General features: G+C 42.7%; 1 protein-coding gene across 1 annotated transcript in view; it reads right to left on the minus strand.

Annotated features, from left to right (window-relative positions):
- HRG (histidine rich glycoprotein) overlaps positions 1 to 9904 on the minus strand; it is a 10487-nt gene extending 583 nt beyond the window's left edge. Inside the window, exons 1-7 of the mRNA XM_023736787.1 lie at positions 9722 to 9904; positions 7702 to 7818; positions 6807 to 6897; positions 5471 to 5640; positions 4408 to 4488; positions 1863 to 1964; positions 127 to 596 (exon numbers count right to left, since the gene is read on the minus strand). Of these exons, the coding sequence (XP_023592555.1) occupies positions 127 to 596; positions 1863 to 1964; positions 4408 to 4488; positions 5471 to 5640; positions 6807 to 6897; positions 7702 to 7818; positions 9722 to 9904 (1214 nt within the window). The remainder of the gene's footprint in view (positions 1 to 126; positions 597 to 1862; positions 1965 to 4407; positions 4489 to 5470; positions 5641 to 6806; positions 6898 to 7701; positions 7819 to 9721) is intronic.
- Positions 9905 to 10122: the final 218 nt, after the last annotated feature.

Here is a 10122-nt window from a genome sequence, read left to right on the forward strand (position 1 = left end):
CCATGGGGAGGGTGTCCATGGGGAGGATGCCCATGGGGAGGGTGCCCATGGGGAGGGGGTCCATGGGGAGGGTGCCCATGGGGAGGGTGCTCATGGGGAGGGTGCTCATGGGGAGGGGGTTCATGGGGAGGGGGTCCATGGGGAGGGTGTCCATGGGGAGGGGGTCCATGGGGAGGGGGTCCATGGGGAGGGGGTCCATGGGGAGGGGGTCCATGGGGAGGAGGTCCATGGGGAGGGTGCCCATGGGGAGGGGGTCCATGGGGAGGGGGTCCATGGGGAGGGGGTCCATGGGGTTGGCACTCACTGGAATTATGATTATGAGAGGGTCTGTGGGTCTCACTGTGGCGGAAAAAGGTGTAATTACTTTGATGAAATCTTGACCCTAAAGGAGGCAATAGTGGAGGACCTCCACTAGCTGGATGATTTTTGTCTTCTAGGGGAGATGGATGTTCAGATTCATGTGACTTATGGGGGTGATGGTGATCTCCGGATCCATGAGGCTTAAATGGAGGTCTGCCTGCAAGAGGATGCCAATGCCCACCAGAGTGGAACGGATGGTCCAAATGGTGCTGCCCACCACTGAAGCATCTATGTTCCTGGTAAAGGACACGGAAAAGTGAATATCATCATGTAACACAAAAGGTGAAGTTAGATGTTTAGACTAATAGTCTCCAAACTTTCGGTTTCCAATCAATTTAAAAAGAAGGATACCAACTAAGGGCTGTCAAATTTTTATCTAACCAAGTTGGCATTTAAAATGCAAACCGAAACTATCATCTACCACCATCATTACTTCACAAAAGGAAAGACATTTTGACAACAAACGGGCTTGAAAGACGATCTCAGAGTAAAGAATGTTCCTTTAGATGGAATACACGTTGTATTATGAAAAACTTTCTTTGTCATCCTTACTTTTCTCATTTCAATGTAAAGTGGTGAAACTATATTATGGAATGACACCCATCTGCTGACCAACATCTGGAAACCAATACTTTCTAATTTGTATTCTCAACAGAGCTCTGAGACTTTATAATATAAGCATCCCTTTCATCTCTTCCTCCCGAAGGACAAGTATGTCCCTTCTTCACTCCCCTCCTTATTCGAATTTCAATTTTTAAAAAATATATTGAGCCATGTTCATGGTAACAAATCTGCCCTTTTGGGGGGAGGAGGGATTGGCACATGGATGTTTGGATTATTTTTAATTTTTTTGCTAATATAAAAAAAACTGTGAAGAACATTTTTCTGCTCACCGATCAAACAGGACAAAGCTTTCTGGGACAAATGTAAAATATTGTTTTGCATCTTATTTTATATACCTTTATATAATGCATTTGAAGCTAATTCCTCCTATGTTATTTTCCATGCCTAATAATAAAAACTAACAATTATTAAGTCTTAGCGATGGAGACCTGACTACAAGGACCATTTTCAAATTCATTCAAAGTTGATTGAATTGGTCATGGTTTTATTTTTCAGTCAAAGTATCAGCCCTTCTCAATTCTTGTAAAATATTTTTATAGTTTTTGTGCTTTACTAGCAATTGCATTCCTTTCCCCAGGGACCTGTTCTCCTTTATCTCTTTTCCCTCCTCCCCCTCTCTCTCTTCAGCCCCACATTTTCTAGCTGACCTCCACGTGAAGTGGCATTAGGCAAAACTCCTTCTCTGCAGGAGAGAATAGAGCCACACACACATTCTTTCTCTCTCTCTCCTTCTTTCCTTCTCTCTCTTACACACACACAGACACACACCCCCACACACACAGACACACACACACAGAAATCTATAAGAATCAACTAAGCAATGGGTGAAAAACCCCACTTAGTCTGCTTGTGACAAAGGCTAGCTTGCAGTAGCCCACCTCAGGATAGAAGATGTCACAGTGTACAACAAGATCTTCTGGGCTTTCCAAGTCAGAGGCTTCTGCTTCATATGAAAAAACTGCTCTGCAGAATCCAAAAACCTATAAGGAAGAGAGAAGCCTGTTAGTGAATTTGTGAGTGTGAGTGTGTGTGAGAGAGAGAGAGGAAGAGAGAGAGAGCGTGGGTGTTGTGGAGGTGTCAGTTACAGTCATGAACCTCCAGACATTTGGGAAAGGAAGAAGAGCTTTAGAAAAACCAGAGTAATATTATCAAACATTAAAAGAGTCAGCAGTCTTTCCCAGTCAGCACTTTGAGAAAAGTGCAGGTCCCAAAGTGTTTTGTTACACATTGCTGTGTTCTCTTCCACTAGCAGTCGCCAGCACTAGGCTTCCGCATGGGTGGTGATGGGGAGCAGCACTTCATTGTTGCCTTGCTTTTGGCCCAACTCAACTCAGCTCTGCCGGTGCCTAGAGAGAATGAGGAATGGTGTAGAAGAGGGAGTTGTACAACTTTAACTGGTCCCTTGGAGAAAAGTGTTGGAAAGGAGAGAGCCAGTGTAAAGATGGGTCTGCCTCGATCCTGTCAAGGTGTGTGTCTGGTGTCCCACCTTAAACACATGGAGTTAGAACTGGATGTCACTCCTATGCCCCAAAACCCAAAAATCAAACCCATTGTCATCAAGTTGGTCCCAACTCACAGCAAACCTATAGGACAGAGTAGAACTGCCCTATAGGGTTTCCAGGGAGCACCTGGTGGATTAGAACCACTGACCTTTTGTTTAGCAGCCAAGCTCTTAACCATTGTGCCACCAGGGCTCCTCCTATGCCCCAGAGGCCCCTAAATTCAGCTGCCAAGGTTAGATTACGACAAGAAGAAGACCCTTTTCTAGAGTAGACTGATAAGCATTGTGGTTCTAAACACAATTTTAGAGTCAGACAGGCCTATGTTTAATCCTGACTTCACAATTTACTAGTTATGTGGGCTTAGGCAAGTTATGTAGAGTTTCAGAAACTCAGTTTCTTTGTCTATAAAATGGGGATAATACTATCTACCCACCCAGTTGTAGGAGGGCTTAATTTAATGAGTTCACGCTGTAAAATACTTAGCATGGAGCTTCCTCTTCTCCGGCCTCCGTGTTTCTGCATTGGGTTTGCATTACTCACACTGGCCACTAAGCAGGACTCTAGAAGTTCTTCAGGTTGAAAATTTGAACAGCCATCAAAGGAACTAGTGAATGCTTCCTCCCTTCTTGCCTGGGAGAATGTGTTAAACCTCCGAAAAAACCCTGGACTTGAAAGCAGAAGGCTGCCATTAAAATCCTGTGTCCTAACACTTTCTAGCCAAATGTCCATGGTTAAGTCTATTAAACCTCTAGGCCCTCAGGTCCTGGGGAAATGGAGGCAGATACTTGTTCTTCCTTCCCAGCCAGGTTGTCATGGAGCTCCAATAAGGCAATAATATACGTGGAGGTGCTTTATAAACTGTAAGTCACCCTGCTAATGCCAGGTATTATCAACAAGGGCTTCCTGCAGGTACATGGGTATCAATTTACAAATGATTCCACTGGCTTGGGCTTTAGAATTGGGCTGTAATCTCAGCTTTGTTGTGAACATTGGGCAAGACCCTTATTTTGCTGAAGCTCAGTTACCTCCTCATTTGTCAGACAGGATTACTGTGACACGAAGTGAATGAAAGCACCGGCGCGTGTAGGTTCTTAAAACAAGCCAGTTATTAGTTTTAGCTCAGCTTTTAATCCTCATGGAGTCCTGGTGGCATAGTGGTTAACAGCTCAGCTGCTAACCAAAAGGTCAGCAGTTCAAATCCACCAGCCACTCCTTGGAAACTCTGTTTGGGCAGTTCTACCCTGTCCTGTAGAGTCGCTATTGACAGGACGGCAACGGGTTTGTTTGGCTTTTTTTGTTGTTGTTGTTTAATCCTAATGGGCTGAACAACTAGGTTTTAAGTTTAGGAATATGTGAACCCTAAGTGGGTTCATATCACATATATATATACCTAAAGAAATCTGCCTTGGAAGAATTACAACCAGAATGCTCCTTAAAAGCAAGCACGGCAAGACTAAGTCTCACACACTTCGGACATGTCACCAGGAGGGATCAGTCCCTGGAGAAGGACATCATGCTTGATAAAGTAGAGGGTCAGTGAAAAAGAGGAAGACCCTCAATGAGATGGACTGACACAGTGGTTGCAACAATGGGCTCAAATACAGCAACGATTGTGAGGATGGCGCGGGACCAGGCGGGGTTCCCTTCTGTGGTGCACAGGGTCACTATGAGTTGGAACCAACTCAACAGCACCAAACAACAACAACATATGATATAGACAAAGTCTTATTCTCATGCATCTTAATGTTTCTGCCTTAGTTTCCCCACCTGTGAATTGGGGATAAAAATAGTATCTACTTCACAGGGTCGTGTGAAGGTTAAGTAAGTTAACATATGTGTAAATCACAGAGAAGAGTGCCTGGCACATAGGAAGTGCTCTCTGAATATTCCTTATTATTTCCCAGACATCCATTATACTCACATTAGAGGGTCTGTAAAAATCGTGCCTGGAGCAGTTCCTTGCGGAGAAGTCCACATAGTAATTGGTTCTTTCCCCTCCTCTCTAGAAGAGAGTGGATCAAAAACACTTTCAGAAAAATATACAGTCAAAAAAAAAGAAAGTAGATACCTCTAGTCAATACACTATAAAGCACTATGAGGATTTAAAATCACCAACACACGGCAGTTTTCTATCTTGTTTTTTTTTTTTTTTTTAAATCGCGTAAGTGATAAAATGAATACCATTTTATTGCAAAGATCCAAGTTATGCAGAGATCAACAAGCAAAATGTGACTCCTCCCTGTACCCAACTTCCCCTTCATGGCGGTATCACTATCATTCACTAAATATGTTTCCCTTTCTAGCCTTTTCCTAGACGTGTGGCACATATACACACTTATCTATTTAACATAAATGGGTTCATATCCCAAGTATTGTTTTATAACCTGCTTTTCCCTTAGTGATATGTCTTAAAACTATTTCCAGCGTATGTAAGTCCAAAGCATTCCTTTTAATGCATTGTGTTCATTCCATTGTTTATATGCATCACGATCTGTTTAACTGTGCATTTTCAAAAGGCACATGAACATCAACCAGCTGCTCTACAAGACAACTCCAGGCAGGAGGCAGGAGGGCCCCCAGACTGGGAAGTGGGAGAAGTGTCTAGCTCCAACCACACCACTGGGTGTGGTGATGTAGTCTCTCTGAGCCTCAGTTTTCCATCATAATACAAGGTGGTTAGGACCAGATGAGTTTTAATAACTCATGTAACTCCAATATTACTCTTCTGTCTTTTCCTCTTTCCTTTTTTGGGTTTTTCCTCCCCTCCCTGAGCTCATCACTGCCCCCCCCCCCCCCCAGAAAAAATTCCAGTTGTTTGGTGTCTGCTGCCTGCCTATCGTAGCCCCAAAGGCACAACAGGGACCTTGACTTAGAAGGCAACTGGCTGAGTGAGGCAGGCAGAGAGGGTCAGTGCCTCTGAGTTCACACCTGCCAGGTTGGAGCCCAGGCCTTCAGGGTCTAGTTGGACGTTAGTAGAAACTTACCACTCTTGCAACTCTTTCTACCTGGTCCACCCTGAAAGAGGTGAAATCATCACCATTCTCTGTTTTATATTTCTCAAGGGCTTCATTGGCTTGTTTTCTGTAGGGCTCAGTATCCTCAAAGAAATCCACGAGCACAGGACTGTCTTTGGTATCGGCCAGTGCCGAAGAGACTGGACAAAAAAGATGGCATCGTCACCATTACTAGGTTGGAAATGGTAGCGTCAATGCTGGGACTTACTACATGTAAGCATGGTGGCAAGAATAATAATTGCAATAGCTTCCAATTTATAGATGGGGAAATTGAGGGTTGGAGAGGTTAAGTAATTTGTTCTAGGTTAATCAGCTAATCAACAGCAAAGCTAAACTCAAACCCAGATCCTTAATGGCCAAGTCCCTCTTGTGAACTCTATTCATGATGCTGTGAGTCACAATGAACACTTCCTGCCTCTGCCAAGGAAAGCAAAGCGTCATACACATAATATTTTGTTCATAGAGAGGAGAGGACACAGCTCACCCTTTCTTTAAGCCAATCTCCTAAGAGATTGCTTGACTGTTGAATTTTGGTATATTAAATCTTGGTGAGGTTTACTATTTTTAAAGGAATTCTTATTTATTTTTGAAAAATAATTTTTGAAAAAATATTAATTCTTAAAACAATAAATAAGGAGAGCAGAGAATTTAGAGTCAAAATTGCTAGGTTAGATTTAGTGTTCACCACATCTTGGGTTTGTTCCCCAGGCCAAGTCATTGAACTTCTTTGAGCTTCAGTTATTGTATCTCTAAAATAGGAAGTATCTTTACTTCATAGTCTTGTTGTAAGATTAAATGAAATAACATATGTATAAGTGCTTTGTAAACTGTAGAATCCTACACAACTATTAGATGTTGAACTCAATACTTATTAAGTGCTAGCTACATACACCATCTTATTTAATCCTCAGAAGGGCCTTAAGGGATAAAACTGTTATTGCCCCCATTTTACGAATGAGGAAACCAAAGCTTAGAAAGGTTAATTAACTTACCCAAGACCACACAACTAGTAAATGGTTGAGTTTGGCATGTAAACTCAAGCAAAGCAAACCCCAGAGCCTATGCTTCTGCAATGATCTATCCTGCCTCTTGTAAATTTCTATTTATACATGTTGAATTCTTGAAAGGAAGGTACACCAGTAACAGGGATAAAGCCTTCTCCCCTTTACTCTCAAGAGAATGAGCCATTATCAAGTCCATGAGGGCAGGGACCATTTCTGACATGTACAATATATGATGAGTGCTACTGTATGACTGAATTATATATTAATTTAGAATTAATTGGTAATTTAACAGATTACCATACCAGAACTTGTGGTGCAATTAAAGTCATTCACTCGAAGATCCTGAGATTTCTTTGAACGCATTGTAGCTATCACCTTACATTGCCCGATCACCTGTAAGAAAGAGGGGTTTTGTGTCATTGCATAATGGTCTCCTTGGGTTAGATATGAGGGCATGAAAAGATGATGCAACATATTCCGACTATCCAATTAAAAGTTATTTAAGTTTATGCTACTCAAATCCACTGTCAAAACATGCATCTTCTAAGTGCATTTCTGTGTGCTGGTTGCTATAGACACCCAAAATACCCTCATGAGAACCCGGCAAAAACTGTTGAAACAGATCATGACCATATCAAAAACATTTTACAGGGAAAAAATTGATAGAACTTCTAGGTGTGTGTTGTGGATTGAATTGGGTCCCCACAAAATATGTGTCGACTTGGCGAGGCCATGATTCCCAGTACTGTGTGGTCGTCCTCCATTTTGTGATCTGACATAATTATCCTATGCACTGTAACTCCCAACCTCTATGATGTTAAATGCAGGATTAGAGACAGTTATGTTAATGAGGCAGGACACAATCTACATGATTGGGTTGTATGTTGAGTCAATCTCTTTTGAGATATAAAAGAGAGAAGTGAGCAGAGAGGAGAGGGACCTCCTACCACCAAGAAAGAAAAACCAGGAGTGGAATGCATCCTTTGGACCTGGTGGATTTGAACTGCTGACATTTTGGTTAGCAGCCTGAGCTCTTAACCATCGAGCCACCAGGGCTCCAAGGTCAACATAGTCTTCATGAATCCTGAGGCAGAAGCTACCTGTAGTGTTTTACTGTGTTAGCCTGAGCATCTGGCTTCCCTGAGCAAGCAGAGAGACAGAATGACAAAGGAGGGGAATGGTGTCCTGTGTACTTACCGTGTGTGATGGACTCTTAGAAGCAGCTGGCTCACAGTCATTCCAGTGTTTCCTGGACAGGACTGAACAGTCAGATTCTTTCACATCTAGGACTAAATAGTAGACATCTGCAGATTCCTGAGGAATGACAAGAAAGCAACAGGTGAGTAGCATGTGGGAGCCCAGAGGTTTCCTTCAATAAAAGCAATATCTTAAACAGAATTCCTGCTCCTCTCCAAATCTTTGCAAATGTCCCACCTTTGTGCCATTTGATCTATTTAATTGGATAAACAGCTTCAAAGAGCCACTTCCAAATGTGCTTTTTAGCTGGTCACGATGCTTTAAAAATCTATCACTAATCAAAAAAACAAAACAACAACAACAGCCAAAAAAACTCATTAAATGGCAGTGTTGGTTTAGGACTCGCTGCAGGAAGGCCAAGCCTAGAATTCTTAGTGACATACGGCCACCCCAAGGCCTCTGTGCTGGTGGCCGCCATATCTCTATTTGCAATTGTGCCCCCTCACCCAGCTCTATTCTTGAACTTGGATTTTATTGATTTCAACTTGTTTTCAAACTTGATTTCAAGGCTAAATCCACTATTCGGTATTTTCTTACAAACCAGCTCCTTCTCTCAACTTTCTTTGTCAGTGGAGCTATTAATTATTGCCGTGCTCTCTGGCTTAAAAATGTGAAATCAACTTTGATTTCCTACATTTCTGTGTTGTCACTATCCAGTCAGTCACCAAGTCTTGAACGGTCTTTCTTCAAAATGTTTCTACATCTGTTGCACATTCTTAGGGCCCCAGTTCCCATTGCTTTGATCTGGTTCTCATTTCCTCTCCCCCGAATGCATGAAATAACTTCCTAGTTCATCTCCCCATTACTTGTCTCTATGTCCCCAGGTACACTGTGGCCCCTCCCTATCTACTCTCCCTCCATGCCACCACTCTGGGATAGCACAGTGCCTATTCATCCTTGTGTCCTACACATGTGGCAGAGAGCTGGGAAATGGCAGTAACGGTCACTAAACTGCTGGCTGAATATTAAATTCTTACACTGTTCTCTGCAACCTGCAGTACCTTCCTTTCTAATACTTCGTTGTTAGCTACTGTCGAGTTAGCTACTGACTCATGGTGACTCCATGCCCAAGGATCCCATTGTGATCCACAGAGTTTTCACTGGCTAAGTTTTCAAAAGTATTTTCTTCCTAGTCTGTCTTCGTCTGGAAGATCCATTGAAACCTGTTCAACATCATAGCAAAATCCAAGCTTCCACTGACGGATGAGTAATGGCTGTGCTTGTGGTGCATTGGCCAGGAATCAAACCTGGGTCTTCTGCATGGAAGACGAGAATTCCACCACTTAATCACCAACGCCCTCTTTAATGAGTGTAAATTCCTCTGCTTGTCCTGTGTGGTGTTCCATGGTCTGGCTTCCTAAGCTCAATCCTCATAGAACTTTTGGAGTCCCACTGCATGTTTTCAATTATTCCCTAACACTCTTCTTCCAGATTCCATACCCACATAGAAGTGGCATGCCTGGAATTCACCTGGAATGCCTTTTCCCAGTTCCTCTTCCTATTCAAATTCCACCCATTCTTCAAGAACCAACTGAAGCCTTCTTCCATCTAATCTTAATGGATCTTTCATTAAGTTTCCCCAGCATTTCTATGACACACTTGAGCACTTTAATAGAGCCTATCTTACACAGTTTGCCAGTGTTGGGGGGGGGCAGATTATTAATTCCTTGAAGGCAATGCCCACAATTTATTCGAAATTTTCTCTCACAGTACTTAATATTAGGTTGAACTCAGCATAAGTACTTCTAAGCACTTGTAGATTGATTCACCGTTAAGGACATAGATATCACAAACATTAGTTTGAAGGAAGAAAGATCAGTCTATCGCAGCAGCAGAAGCTAAACATAAAGCCTTGACCAGAGCCTTTGCATTATGCAAAGCAGTAGGCTCAGGGGCTGCAATCATATTGGCCCCTGGTGTGTGGACTCCCCACGCAGCTCTGCCATTGGCAATTCCTCACCACTTTGTCCAAGTGAGCATCAGTGACCCGCAGCAACTGGAAAAGGTAGCCATCCCGTCGCCCTTTATTGACCAGGTCTAGAACTTTCTCAGCTACTGGCTTAGTCTCTTCACAATCAGCAGGACTCAGAGCACAAGAATGCCGCAGCGTGATCAAAAGCAGAGCTGCAAGGAACACCTTCATTTTCTTAAAACGGGAAAACCATCCCTTGTTATGGTCTACCACAGCAGGAAATTTTATAAAGACTTTCTAAAGTACACACATACAATGCTTAAAACAATGTTTTTATACATTTTGTTGTATAACTGGGGATGCTCACCTTGACCCCTGGTTGAAAATATCAGTCAACAGGCTGTAAATGATTAGTGGGTCCAGAGGACAGAGAGTTGAGACATGCTGTT

The sequence above is a fragment of the Trichechus manatus genome, unplaced genomic scaffold, assembly GCF_000243295.1.
Source record: "Trichechus manatus latirostris isolate Lorelei unplaced genomic scaffold, TriManLat1.0 scaffold00092, whole genome shotgun sequence".
NCBI lineage: Eukaryota > Metazoa > Chordata > Mammalia > Sirenia > Trichechidae > Trichechus > Trichechus manatus.